This window comes from Scyliorhinus canicula, chromosome 6 (genome assembly GCF_902713615.1).
Source record: "Scyliorhinus canicula chromosome 6, sScyCan1.1, whole genome shotgun sequence".
Classification (NCBI taxonomy): domain Eukaryota; kingdom Metazoa; phylum Chordata; class Chondrichthyes; order Carcharhiniformes; family Scyliorhinidae; genus Scyliorhinus; species Scyliorhinus canicula.
In genome coordinates this window covers 184,346,721-184,361,505 of record NC_052151.1, presented here as the reverse complement: position 1 = coordinate 184,361,505, position 14,785 = coordinate 184,346,721, and the positions used below count along the sequence as shown (strand labels likewise).

At 44.4% G+C, this 14,785-nt stretch overlaps 1 protein-coding gene across 3 annotated transcripts in view; it reads right to left on the bottom strand.

Moving 5' to 3' along the window:
- Positions 1-14,785, bottom strand: part of shprh (SNF2 histone linker PHD RING helicase) — a 137,870-nt gene that overhangs the window by 16,669 nt on the left and 106,416 nt on the right. For all 3 annotated transcript variants that reach the window (XM_038800625.1, XM_038800626.1, XM_038800627.1), the window contains 4 exons: positions 13,530-13,673; positions 10,289-10,390; positions 3,487-3,558; positions 1,090-1,278 (listed from right to left, as the gene is read on the bottom strand). In XM_038800625.1, coding sequence (XP_038656553.1) covers positions 1,090-1,278; positions 3,487-3,558; positions 10,289-10,390; positions 13,530-13,673 — 507 coding nt within the window. The remainder of the gene's footprint in view (positions 1-1,089; positions 1,279-3,486; positions 3,559-10,288; positions 10,391-13,529; positions 13,674-14,785) is intronic.

The following is a 14,785-nucleotide window of genomic DNA, read 5'->3' as shown; positions in this document are numbered from 1 at the left end:
CATTCAGGAGTCTGGCAACAGCGGGGAAGCTGTTTTTGAACCTGTTTGTGCGCGTTCAGACTTTTGTATTTTCTGCATGATGGAAGAGGTTGGACGAGAGAATAACCCGGGCGGAAGGGGTCTTTGATTATGCTGCCCGCTTTTCCAAGGCAGTAGGTGGTGTAGACAGAGTCAACGGATGGAAGGTGGGTTCGCGTGATGGACTGGGCTGTGTTCAAGACTCTCTGTAGTTTCTTATGATCTTGGGCCAAGCAGTTGCAACCCTAAGCTGTAGGGCTGATTAGGGCTGTGTAAAGCCAGTGGGATGACTTCTTTATTAGAAGACCTTTACTGATGCAAATGGTTGCTGTTACTTTGAAGCTTCTGCATCTACACCACTAGGTATGGTCTGGAAGTGAACTGGGTCTCCAAGTAAACTGCTTAACTCATAAGTTATAATGTAATTAAGGTATTAGTGCTAATGCTAAATAAAACAAATTGAAACATTTTGTGAGATATACAGAGGTAGAGTGATACATGTAGAATTAAACTCTGGGAAATTTCAGATTTGTGGTGCCCAATTCATTTTTTCCAATTAAGGGGTAATTTAGCGTGGTCAATCCACCTACCCTGCACATCTTTGGGATGTGGGGTGAGACCCACGTAGACACGGGAGAATCTGCAAACACCACATGGACAGTGACCCAGTGCCGGTATCGAAACTGGGACCTCGGCACTGTGGGGCAGCAGTGCTAACCACTGTGCCACCGTGCTGCCCCAGATCAACTCTTTCTTATGGGTCGTCCTCTTTTTTTGGTGCACTGATTCCTAATGCAGACCCCAATATTAATACATATGTAGCACATCCCCATTTCTGGTATCATTGTAGCAGAATACTTCTTTAGATTTGCGAAAGGAAAACAATGCAAGGTTACCCTCCTTCAGCATGATCCCAGTTGCTCCTACTTTGTGCATCATTTCTCTGCTCCCATGTTATATCCCCCTTGTTTCAGTCTCTGCTTTAGGTACACAGATTAACAATGATGCAAATAGCTTTTAAAAGGCCCTCTCCATTTGGCAGAGAAGATTTTGTTCATTAAGGCAGCTTACTTTAACAGGAAATTCATCTTCTTTGTTTGCAGCCTCAGTTGTGAATACGTAAGAGATTTCTTTGTGTGCTGTTGTCTGTCTGCAAATCGCACACTTGATAGTGCTCCGCCGAGCACCAATACTGTACTGTTCTATTATAATGGCTATGCAGTCATTGCAGAAGCAGTGTCCACAAGTCAGTACTGCCCACTGTGAATAAAGAAGAGAACAGGGAACTGAGAGAAAACACAAGTTGGCAAACAAGTAGCGCCTACAAAAAGCTAGTGGAATAAAGACATCAGTTTCCTTCCGTGTTTTACACAACTTGATATAGGGTCATCTGTGCCTCAGTGAATACCACGCTCGCTTCTGGGCAAAAGTTTATGCTCCCTTGTCCATGGAGGGGAGTCGTAAAATGCATGGCGCCTAACTGCCTGTCCGACCGGTCTTATATTTTACAACGGTGGGCTACTGCCACTTTATTACCTGCAGCAGGGGGTGGCCTACACCAGGTGGGTAGTCTGGCAGCTTTTATTGTGCAGGCTGGTGTCAGGCAAGAGAGGGTGGAATGTCCTTTGAGGGTGCCCTGTGGCCATCAGTTCATACCCCCCCTTTAACTCAATTATCATTCTCTGCCACACAATCTCCCCCCCCCCCCCCCCCCAACCGACCTCCCCAAACACCAAGCCCTCAAAGTTGGCTCCCCACCCCCCTTGCTGGGACCTGCCGGTCAAACTCCACCAATGCCCCAGACTTGCATTCAGTCCGCCCTCCATTAATATCTCTACTTCAGGATTGGCTGTAGTTCCAACAATGGCCACTGCTCAAACCTTGCACTGCTGGGACTACAGAGTTGCCGACTAATTGGATTTGCCTGCAGCTCTCTAAAAGGGAACTTCCTTCCTTGCCAGATTGGGACAGAAGTCTCGGCCTCCATTAAATGACCATGGGGCAGCCGGAATTGGCAGAAATGTGCTTTGCATAAACCGCACCATCTGAAAAATTCTTCCCCTGAAGGGCAGGGTTTCAAGTCGCACTGCAGGGGTTGAACACAAAATCTAGGCCAACACAGAGAATGCTACACTCTCAGAGATGCCATCTTGAGACGAGGCTCCCAGATGAGTGCAAAAGATCCCATGATATCAGTTAAAAAGAAACATGGGGATTCTCCTCATCGCTTGGTCAACATTCATGCTTCAACATGGCAACTTAAAACTGAACTGATTACGTTGCTATTTGTCAGATCTTGCTGGAATTTGCTGCTTATTAATACAGTGTCTAAACTTTAAAAGAATTTTGCTAACTGTGCAGTACTGAGATGTCCAAAGGACACGAAAAGTTCTTTCTTTCTGTAATTAAAACTTCTGAACTTAAAAGTAACAATCGGAATGATGCGTTGTGAGGTGGGACTGGTGCTGATGAGGGAACGGGACGGGTATATTTATGAGGAACCTTTGATGCTCAGTTCAGGCACTGCAGCTGGAGTGAGTCAGGCCCATAGTAATTCACCAAATACCTTAAGTGCTGATTATTGGAGACTTGGCAACAGGAATTACCCTCTGTTGCAGTGTGACAGCAACAGCTTGGCACAGACAGTCTACAAAAGCAGTGTGGGGAGTCAGGGAGATGAAAACAGCTTTGAAATCATTTGAAGGAGGAACAAAATGTTTGCACTTTAAGGGAATGACAATAACTTGCATTAATATAGCACCTTTTGCACGACAAAACTGTCCTCTAATCTGGCCTCTTTCACATCTCCATTATTCATCGCCCCATCGTTGGTAGCCTTGCCTTCAGCTGCCTCGGCCCTAGCTCCAAAATTTGCTCTATTATCCCCCCCAAAACACCCCTTTTGTCTTCTTACGTGGCTTGATATCAAATTCTGTTTGATAACACTCCTGTGAAGCACCCTGGGTTGTTAGATAAATGCAAGCTGTTTTAAAATATTAAATCTGTTTCCACATTACATTCTGATAATTTTACACTTGCCAAAATAAACTACAGAAGACATATTTTGCATGCACAGAGATCAGAGTTGAACAAACTCTCATGCACAATTACGAACTCGTGGACTAAAATGAAAAGCTGCATCTGCGAGCGAAACACTTCTAAAAAGCTCAAATTAAAATCAGCGAGGGAAGAAATTGACATGACCCAGAGCCGATTATGAAGGAAGCACCTTTTGAAAATAAACCCAGACTGATGAGCAGTTTCTGAGATTTGATTAAAATTACAAATATATTTCAACATTACAGAAGTGATGTTTTCAGATTTAATTTTTAAAAAATTATCTGGCCAGATCTTGTTCTAAATCTTGTTCAAAATGCATGGAAGAAGTTTTATCTGAAACCTATATGTGAATGTGTTGAATGAATTGACACACACTGCAGCCTCCCATTCCGACAGCTAACTTCTTACCTGCTGTCCTAATTGCCGTGCACAGATGGGACAGGGATCTGGATTGACGCTGCCTGTAGATGGATCCTGAGACTGAAATAAAATGTAGGATAGTGATCAAGTTAGACTTTTTAAATATTTCCTCCTTTATAAATGCAAATAGCAGTTGTTGCTATTGTTGTTATCCAGGTTAGTAATAACCCATCAGATGACTTCACTTTAGGTTAGAACTTATGAAATATAGAAACTAAGAGCAGCAGTAAGGATTGGATTGGATTTGTTTATTGTCACGTATACCGAGGTACAGTGAAAAGTATTTTTCTGTGAGTAGCTCAACAGATCATGAAGTACATGGGAAGAAAAGGGAATAAAAGAAAATACATAATAGGGCAACACAAGGTGTACAATGTAACTACATAAGCACCGGCATCGGCTGAAGCATACAGGGTGCAATGTTAATGAGGTCAGTCCATAAGAGGGTCGTTTAGGAGTCTGGTAACAGCGGGGAAGAAGCTGTTTTTGAGTCTGTTTGTGCGTGTTCTCAGACATCTGTATCTCCTGCCCGATGGAAGAAGTTGGAAGAGTGAGTAAGCCGGGTGGGAGGGGTCTTTGATTATGCTGCCCGCTTTCCCCAGGCAACGGGAGGTGTAGATGAACTCAATGGATGGGAGGCAGGTTCGTGTGATGGACTGGGCAGCGATCACGACTCTGAAGTTTCTTGCGGTCCTGGGCCGAGCAATTGCCATACCAGGCTGTGATGCAGCCAGATAGAATGCTTTCTATGGTGCATCTGTAAAAGTTGGTAAAGGTTAATGTGGACATGCCGAATTTCCTTAGTTTCCTGAGGAACTATAGGCGCTGTTGTGCTTTCTTGGTGGTAGTGTCGACATGGGTGGACCAGGACAGATTTTTGGAGATGTGCACGCCTAGGAATTTGAAACTGCTAACCATCTCCACCTCGGCCCCGTTGATGCTGACAGGGGCGTGTACAGTACTTTGTTTCCTGAAGTCAATGACCAGCTCTTTAGTTTTGCTGACATTGAGTGAGAGACTGTTGTCGCTGCACCACTCCACTAGGTTCTCTATCTCCCTCCTATATTCTGACTCATCGTTATTCGAGATCCGGCCCACTATGGTCGTATCGTCAGCAAACTTGTAGAGGGTGTTGGATCCAAATTTTGCCACGCAGTCGTGTGTGTACAGAGTAGAGTAGGGGGCTAAGTATACAGCCTTGCGAGACGCCGGTATTGAGGACTATTGTGGAGGAGATGTTGCTGTTCATTCTTACTGATTGTGGTCTGTTGGTCAGAAAATCGAGGATTCAGTTGTAGAGTGGGGAGCCAAGTCCCAGGTTTTGGAGTTTTGATATGAGCTTGGCTGGGATTATGGTGTTGAAGGCGGAGCTGTAGTCAATAAATAGGAGTGTGATGTAGGAGTCCTTGTTGTCAAGATGCTCTAGGGATGAGTGTAGGGCCAGGGAAATGGCATCTGCTGTGGACCGGTTGTGACGGTATGCGAATTGCACTGGATCAAGGCGTTCTGGGAGTATGGAGGTGATGCGCTTCATGACCAACCTCTCAGAGCACTTCATTACGTCTGAAGACAAGGCCACCAGACGTAGTCATTGAGGCACGTTGCCTGGTTCTTCAATATGAGCATGGCTGATTCTCGATCTCAATACCATATTCCCACTTTCTGTCAATACACCTTGATGCCATTAAAATCTAAAAAAATAATCTATCTCTTTCTTGAATACATTCAGTGACTTGGCCTCCACAACCTTCTGTGGTAGAGAATTCCACAGGTTCACTACCCTTTGAGTGAAGAAATATTTCCTTATCTCAGTCATAAATAGTCTATCCTGTGTCCTGAGACTATGTCCCTGATTCCCCAACCAGGGAAAACATCCTCCTTGCATCTAGTCCGTCCGGCCATGTTAGAATTTTATACGTTACAATCAGATCTCCTCTCATCCTTCTAAACTCTAGTGAATATTTTTTTCTATACATTTAGAGTACACAATACTTTTTTTTCCCCCAATTAAGGAGCAATTTAGGGTGGTCAATTCACCTATCTATACATCGCAGACTCACGCAGACACGGGGAAAATGTGCAAACCCGACAAGGACAGTGACCCGGGGCCGGGATTAAACCCGGGCTCTCGGCAACGTGAAACTCTAGTGAATATAGGCCCAGTCGAACCAATCTCTCCTCGTAGGACAGTCCCACCAACTCTGATATCAGCCTAGTGAGCACTGCTGCACTCCCTCTATGGCAAGTGTCAAGTATATCCTTTCTTAGGTACAGAGACCAAAACTGTAAGCAATACTCCAGATGTGGTCTCACTAAGGCCCTGCATCACTGTAGTAAGCCATCCCTCCTTCTGAACTCAAATCTTTTTGCAATGGAGGCTAACAAAACTTCCTAATTGCTTGCTGTACCTGCCTCTCCATTTTCACTGACTGGTGTACAAGGACACCCAGATCCCTTTATATATTCACAATTCCCAATATATCACCATTTAAGTAATACTCTTTCTTTCTGTTTTTCACACCGAAGTGTATAATTCCACTTTAGCCGTGTCATACTGCATCTGCCATGTGTTTGCCCACTCACTCAACTGGTCTAAATCACCTTGAAGCTTCCTTGCATCCTCCTCACAACTCTCAATTCTGCCCAATTTTGTGTCGTCAGCAAACTTGGAAATGGAATACAATGTTGACAAATGTGAGGTTATCCATTTTGGTAGGAATAACAGCAAACGGGATTATTATTTAAACGATAAAATATTAAAGCATGCCGCTGTTCAGAGAGACTTGGGTGTGCTAGTGCATGAGTCACAGAAGGTTGGTTTACAAGTGCAACAGGTGATTAAGAAGGCAAATGGAATTTTGTCCTTCATTGCTAGAGGGATGGAGTTTAAGACTAGGGAGGTTATGTTGCAATTGTATAAGGTGTTAGTGAGGCCACACCTGGAATATTGTGTTCAGTTTTGGTCTCCTTACTTGAGAAAGGACGTACTGGCGCTGGAGGGTGTGCAGAGGAGATTCACTAGGTTAATCCCAGAGCTGAAGGGGTTGGATTATGAGGAGAGGTTGAGTAGACTGGGACTGTACTCGTTGGAATTTAGAAGGATGAGGGGGGATCTTATAGAAACATTTAAAATTATGAAGGGAATAGATAGGATAGATGCGGGCAGGTTGTTTCCACTGGCGGGTGACAGCAGAACTAGGGGGCATAGCCTCAAAATAAGGGGAAGTAGATTTAGGACTGAGTTTAGGAGGAACTTCTTCACCCAAAGGGTTGTGAATCTATGGAATTCCTTGCCCAGTGAAGCAGTTGAGGCTCCTTCATTACATGTTTTTAAGGTAAAGATAGATAGTTTTTTGAAGAATAAAGGGATTAAGGGTTATGGTGTTCGGGCCGGAAAGTGGAGCTGAGTCCACAAAAGATCAGCCATGATCTAATTGAATGGCAGAGCAGGCTCGAGGGGCCAGATGGCCTACTCCTGCTCCTAGTTCTTATGTTCTTATGTTCTTATGTTACATTTGATTCCCTCATCCGAGACATTCCTATATATCATGAACAGCTGGGGCTCAAGCTCAGATCCTTGTGGTACCTCAGTAGTTACTGCCTCCCACTCTGAAAATGATTCATTTATTCCCCTTCTCGGTTTCCTGCCTGTCAAACAATTCTCGATCCCATGTGCTTTAGTTTGTCCACTAATCTCTTGAGGGACCTTATCAAAGGCCTTCCGAAAGGCCAAATACACCACATCCACTAGTTCTCCCTTATCTATTCTACCAGTTACTTTCTCAAAAAACTCCAGTAGATTTGCTAAGCATGATTTGCCTTTCATGAACCCAAGCTGGCATTGTCCAATCCCAGTAGTACTTTCCAAATGTTCTGTTATCACTTCTTTTATAACAAACTCTAGCATCTTTCCCTCTACTGCTGTCAGACTAACCGGTCTGTAATTCTCCCTTTTTTCTCCCCCTCCCTTTTTAAATAGCGGGGTTATATTCACCACCCTCCAATCTGTAGGAACTGCTCCAAAATTTTGGAAGATATGACTACCAATGCATCCAATATTTCCAGAGTAACTTCCTTTAATACTCTGGGATGGATTTTTTAGGCCCTGGTGGGTTTTTTAGCCTTTAACTCCATTAATTTCTGCTCTATTATTTATCAGATTACTTCACTTCTTTGGTTATTCCATTTTGGGTTAGTACTAATCCAATGTTTTAGGTACCTAATCTTGGATTAGCACTAATCCCTCAGATTATCTATTACATCACAGGTTAACACTAATCCAATCAGATTATTTCATTCATCCTGGATTATTAATAATCCATCAGATAATTCCATGCTCTGAATTCCACTCTGGCAAAGACATAATGGGTGAATCGCCTCCTTCTTTGCTGTAAACTCCCAATCTTTTTGCAATCAAAACTTCAGCTATACAAACTGTGCGGAAAAAGAATCAAGAGTTATAAAGAGTCGGATTCAGTGGCCTTTTATGTGCTACATGGAAATGAGACCTACAATCCATCGCAAGAAGGACTCCTAGGGGTTACCTTGTCCATTTATCACTTTCTCTCGAATTACTATTCTGTCTCTCCAGGAGTACCAATCTCACACGTTTTCTGAAAATTTAAGCATGGATCAAGTGCCCCAGTTAGGCCCACTTCCCCTCCCCTTCCCCAGAGCCATGAAAATATTCCCTTTTTAAATGTGCTTCCTTTTCTGTTCCGTTTCTTGACAGTTCTGATGGTTGATTTTGATAGGTCTGTTGACAGTTCAAATGAGGCAGACAGTAATGTGTCTATGCACATTTATGACTACTTTTAGGAATTCCAAAGGGAACCATACCTCTTGCAAAGGTGTCCCAGAAGCAGGACCAAAGGGGTACACCATGCTTCTCAAAGGGGTAGCCTGGCTATCTAAATGAATCCAAAAAGTTCAGGGCTGCTCTTACCTGGTCTAATCTGCATTTTTCAGGTTTCACACTCTGGGCCTGCAAAACTCAGAATTATGTGGAGGCAGCTGATAATTTAAATAGCTAGCTGTCCCTGCAAACCAAACATCGGTCTGACTCCATTCCCGCCCCCATGAAAATAGAAAGTGCCATGTTCGGGGATGGGGTTTCTAATTTCCAGGCTCCCCCGCCATTTTAACCACGACAGACAGTCCATCGTGGTGAAAATCCAGACCCGTGTATTCAATTTCCCTTCAAAGCTACGACTGTATTTGCTTCCAACATTCATTTATTCAGTGCAATCCAGAGCATAACAGAGTAAAACATCTCTTCTTATTGGCTTTTATGCCAATAATCGTGAACAACCACAGATGTTTACATTGGATGATGCTGGAGGAGTCTGTGATATTGTCTTTACAGCATGATTCTTTCAGCATGACTACGTCAGGCTGTTGCCAAATTGGACACAACTCCCCAGATGTTAGTGAGGAGGATCACCTGGGCCGGGTGCGCCTTTGCTGTATCTGAGCCTAGCGCTGGTCCTGGTTTACTCTTACTTGAGCATTCTGTAGTGATTTGATACAATTGACCGGCTTGCCATGCATTTCAGAAGGAGGTTAAGAGTCAACTACATTGCTGTGGTCTGAAGACACATGTAGACCAGATCGGGTAAAGATGGCAGATTTCTGGGTGGCATGGTGGCGCAGTGGTTAACACTGCTGCCTCTCAGCGCCGAGGACCTGGGTTTAATCCTGGCCCTGGGATACTGTCCGTGTGGAGTTTGCACATTCTTCCCGAGTCTGCGTGTCTAACGATGTGAAGGGTAGGTGAATTAGCTACGCTAAATTGCCCCTTAATTGGAAAAGAATAATTGGGCAGTCTAAATTTATAAAACAAGATGGCAGATTTCCTCTCCTAAAGGACATGAGTGAGCCAGATGGTTTTTTTTTTACAATAATCAGATAGTTTCATGGTCACCATTACTGATATTAGTTTTTTTCTTACAGCTTTAATTAATTGAATTGGGATTTGAACTCACATTTCTGGCTCATTAGTCCAGGCCTCTGGATTATCAGCCTGGTAAAATTTCGACTATGCTACTATCCCCTCTGGGTCAATAAAGCAAAAAGGAACACAGCATACAAATCAAAGAATGGTTCATTATTGGACAGTTCAGATGTAGAGATGCTAGCCCAAAGATTGTACTCCTCCTCTGGGTGGAACTCAGCTCCCATCCTATTGATCAAATCCCATTCCAGGGGCTGGTGAAGAATGCAAGGCGTTATAGGGTGGCTGTAGAAGAGAGGGAGGAAAGAGTGGGGAGAAGCTTTATTCTATGCACCTGCAGCCATCTGGGGTGGGGGATGGTCCTGGAAACCCTGACAAATACTCCTGGAGGAGCCCAGCGGGACCACCATTGACAGAGGGGAGATGCCATCCTGGGTCACAATGAACAAAACTATTCCCAATAGCTAATATGTCAGATGGATCACTGATCCCAGATAGATCAACTGCTGCTAAAACTCCTTTTTGCCCCCTCTTTCCATTCCAGTAATGGCCTGAAACCATACAGCAGCTAAGAGAAAGATTGATGCAGCAAGGTCTTCAGCTATTGCAACCGGTTGGGAACCACAAGAGGCAGCAAGCATCCAGCACCCAAATTTGTGACAACTGAAAAGGATGGGCCCCTTTGTACCACTGCTCCGGGCATTTGCTCCCTGTCTGAATAATTGCAGCCCACAGGAAAATGGTCACGATGGAGCTGAAGCAATGGTTGGCTATTCCAGGATGTTGTTTGTTTAGATGTACATTAGATCATGTTCCACACATTCAAACAATTCTCACCTTCTCCAGATTTGTGAGGTAGAGGACTTGACCGAGCTTCTTCTGTAATTGGGATGTAGCCACAGCTTTGTCATTTAGGAGTTTCATTCGATTTCGTTCGACCTGTAAAATGAAATAGTGATCTTGATCTGGCTTTTAGAGTCAGAAATTTCACCTCGTGTTACGTAGGCGACAAAAATAAAATACACATTTGCTGCATACGTACTTTCAGCACCCAGCTATCAGAGAAACATTTCTCTGATTAGCAGATTTGACTTATTCCATTGGGGTGTGTGAGAGAGACAGAGAGAGAGAGAGAACGAGAACAAGAACGAGAGAGAGGTTGAAGGTGAGTGCGTGCGAGAGAGAACGGGAGTGAGTATGAGTGTGTGAGAGAGAGAGAGAGAGAGAGAGCGAGAGCGAGAGCGAGAGAACGGGAGTGAGTATATGAGTGTGTGTGTGAGAGAGAGAGAGAGAGAGAGAGAGAGAGAGCGTGTGTGTGTGTGAGAGAGGGAGTGAGTGAGTCTGAGAGGGAGTGAGTGAGTGTGTGTGTGAGAGAGAGAGAGAGAGAGAGAGAGAAAACGAGAGAGATATTGAAAGTGAGTGCGTGCGAGAGAGAACGGGAGTGAGTACATGTGTGTGTGGGTGTGTGAGTGAGTGTGAGAGAGAGAGGGGTGAGTGTGTGTGAGAGAGAGCGAGGTTGAGTGCGTGCATGTGAGAGAACGGGGAGTGAGTGTGCGCGCGCACACGAAAGATAATGGGGGTGAGCGCGTATGTGAGAGAGAGAGAGAGAGAGAGAGAGAGAGAGAGAGAGAATAGGGGCGGCATGTGGCACAGTGGTTAGCACTGCTGCTTCACAGCTCCAGGGACCTGGGTTCATTCTGGCCTTGGGTCACTGTCTGTGCTGAGCTTGCAGTTTCTCCCCGTGTCGTTTCCTCCGGGTGCTCCGGTTTCCTCCCACAGTCCAAAGATGCGCAGGATAGGTGGATTGGCAGTGATAAATTGCCCCTTAGTGTCCAAAAGATTAGATGGGGTTACTGGGTTACAGGGATAGGATGGAGGCATGAGATTAAGTAGGGTGTTCTTTCCAAGGGCCGGTGTAGACCTGATGGTTCGAATGGCCTCCTTCTGCACTGTAAATTCTATGAGTGTGTGTTTGTGAGAGAGAGAATGGGGTTGAGTGCGTGTGTGAATAAGAGATACGTGAGTGTTTGTGAATGTGAGACAGAGACGAGAGAGTGCGAGTGAGGGAGTGAGTTGTGTGCGTGTATGGGTGCGAGAGAGGGTGGTGGTTGTGTTCAATATGAGAATCAGCTTTCCAACATCATTCCTCCCATTAAAAAGGCCTATGTATTTTTTAAATAAGGGAACTTTTTAATTACCAGATTACCCACTTAAAGTGGGTCCTACTTCCAGGGATTAATGTTAAGGGGCCATAGGAGGGTGGCTTTGCCCGGGTAAATATGAGGAGGCCATCTTGCTGGCTAATGTGTTTGTGACTGTGTGCTCTTCCTAATAGGTGCATATTTATAGCTAGAAAATACTTTTATTTGATTTCTGTGTTCGCTCCTATTGCGTGGCAAAAAAGGGCGTTGACATTGTGAGAATGTTTAGGGTTCTCAGTGATCTTGGGAGGTCACTAGGAGTTCTGCAGCTCAAAAAGTTTGGGAAAACCCTGTCCTAGGACATCTTGCTCCAGGTTGTATTGGGTGCAATAAATAAATCCCTCCATAGCTTCACCCTGCCCTATTTCTGGAACCTCCTCCAGCCCTACAACCCAACAAGAGCTCTCCAAATTTGGCCTCAGATGCATCTGGCTTCCTTCTCACCATCAGCGTCTTCAGCAACAAGGCCCTATCTGTAGGATTCCACCCCTTGTATCCCAAAAGAAGGAAGAACTAAAGAGAAAGCACTGAGGCATGGAGGAAGTATCAGTGTTATACATAAAGCATATATTATAAAGTCAGGATTTTCTGGTTCCCTTCAAGTCATGGGGAGGACTAATTCCTCCATGCTGGCAGAAAGAGAGCAACATGTTATGAAGAAAAGGTTCCATTTTGTTCTTGTGGTCTGTGCAGGACAGAAATCTATTGGTATTTAAACAAATCTCACCACCAGTAGAAATTGCTTCACCCACGTCTGCCAAGTAAAGAATCACTCAGAGCAAATAAATACTGCATACATACTACAGAGAATTTACAGCACAGAAACCAGCCTTCCAACCCAACTAGTTTATTCCAGTGTTCAGGCTCCTTTCACTCCTCCTCTAACCAACATATTCTTCCATACCTTCTCCTTCATATGCCTATTTGACTTATTATGAACTTGCAAAAATTCACATTTTCTTCTTCCCTTTTCATGGTGTTACAATGCCCTGGGCTACTGCGCAGTCAATTCCAGCTCCACTTGACTCAGAGACGCAACACAGGTGAGATTAGATTTTATATTAACACCCGCGGCTTTGGTCGAGTTAAATTGACTACAGTCACCAGGTTTGTAAATTTAAACAACAGCAGCCTTTTATTATTAACAGTAAATGGACAAAAATTGAACTGACCATCGAATACCTGATTCCCAACCCCCCCCCCCCCCCCAATTCTAAATCGTCCTACCGTCTATATACACACTCACACACACAGAAAAACAACACAGAAGGGAAAGGGTAGGAGGAGGAAGGGAAGAGAAGTAATAATAAAATAAAAGGATAAGGAACTTGGATTCAGATGGATGTCTTCCAGTTCATTTCTTTCTGAAAGTTAGGCCTTCAGTTGGGTATTTTCTTTTCCTTCAGCTTGTAATGATCTTCACTGCAGCCTCACAGATACAGCAGGCAAATGGCAGCAGAGAGAGGGAGCAAACACAGCTCTTCTTCCTTTGAAGATCTAGAGGCTTCTGGCAAGTTCTCTCAGAAAGCATCAGGCAGGAACAAATCACTGACTGTTATCAGGCAGAACACTGCCCCTGACCAATATACCAATTGCCAGTTAGCCAATCAATCAGATTTCGGCCAAAACTGTTTCCTAAGATTCACTCAGCACCAACGAGTCTGGATTCTCCTTTGCAAAATACAAAACCTAGGAGCAGACTGTCCTGGCAAGCAATCTTCTGTTTAAAGACACATTCCGATTATGGGTCCACAGACCAAAAATAATAACATAAAAGAAACGACAACAAAGGAAAGAAACAGGAAGGATTCTTACAACATTCAGTCTCTAACATGGTCGAAATCCAAGAATCCAAACACGGCTCCCCAGTTTCGTACCTCATGTGACTCAATGATGTGAAGAACAGGAAGACTTGGCTTGGGCTCGTCTGGAAGGCGCACTTGAAAGCGCTCAGTTGCCATGGCTAATTCATCAATAGAAGAAACACGATTGCGCAGTGCCATCCAATATTCGTGAAGCAACTACAGACACAATGGAAAACAGGTGCTTAAAAAAATGTTTAAAGACAGATTTGTCTGTTTCCAGCTTAAGTACATCAATTCCTGAGATTATCTCTCTCTAAATGTTTACACAAACATGTAAACATACATTATTTAACATTCAAATGCACACTACTTAACATTCAATTTAACACTCGAGCACACACCACATGCACACTCATTCCTGCATGCCCAACATGCATCAACAAGCTCTCTTACAACAGTGTGTAAGTCAATTTTATTTTTTTACCTAAAGAACAAATCATTTAGTCTTCTCTTATCCTCCCCCATATTATTTTTAAAATTATAATTAGTTACATCTACACCCATATTATGGATTCTGCTTCTACTGTAATTTCTGGTGGAGCATTTCATATCCTAACACGGGGGTTTCGGAGATGGCAGAGACCAGGGATTGAGAGGATGGGGAATATGTTTATAGAAGGGAGCCTTTCGAGCCTCAGGGAGGTGGAGGAGAAATTTGGATTGGCATGGGGAAATGAGTTTAGGTACCTGCAGGCACGGGACTTCCTACACAGGCAGGTCTCAACCTTCCCGCTCCTACCACCAAGGGGGATGCAGGACAGAGTAGTTTCTAGAGTGTGGGTGGGAGAAGGGAGGGTTCCTGACATTTACAAGGAACTCATGGGGTCAGAGGAGACACAGACCGAGGAGTTAAAACACAAGTGGGAAGAGGAGTTAGGAGGCGAGATAGAGGATGGTCTCTGGGCGGACGCGTTGAGTAGAGTCAACGCATCCACAACATGTGCCCAGCTTAGCCTGATACAATTTAAGGTTGTGCATTGGGCCCACATGACAGTAGCCCGGATGAGCAGGTTCTTCGGGGTAGAAGATAGATGCGCAAGGTGTGCGGGGGGTCAACAAACCATGTCCATATGCTCTGGGCATGCCCGAAACTCAGGGGATTCTGGCAGGGGTTTGCGGAGGTCATGTCCAAGGTGTTCAAAACAAGGCTGGCACCGAGTCCAGAGGTGGCGATTTTCGGTGTGTCAGAAGATCCGGGAATCCAGGAGGAGAACGAGGAAGACTTTCTAGCCTTTGCTTCCCTGATAGCCCGGATTCTATTAGCTTGG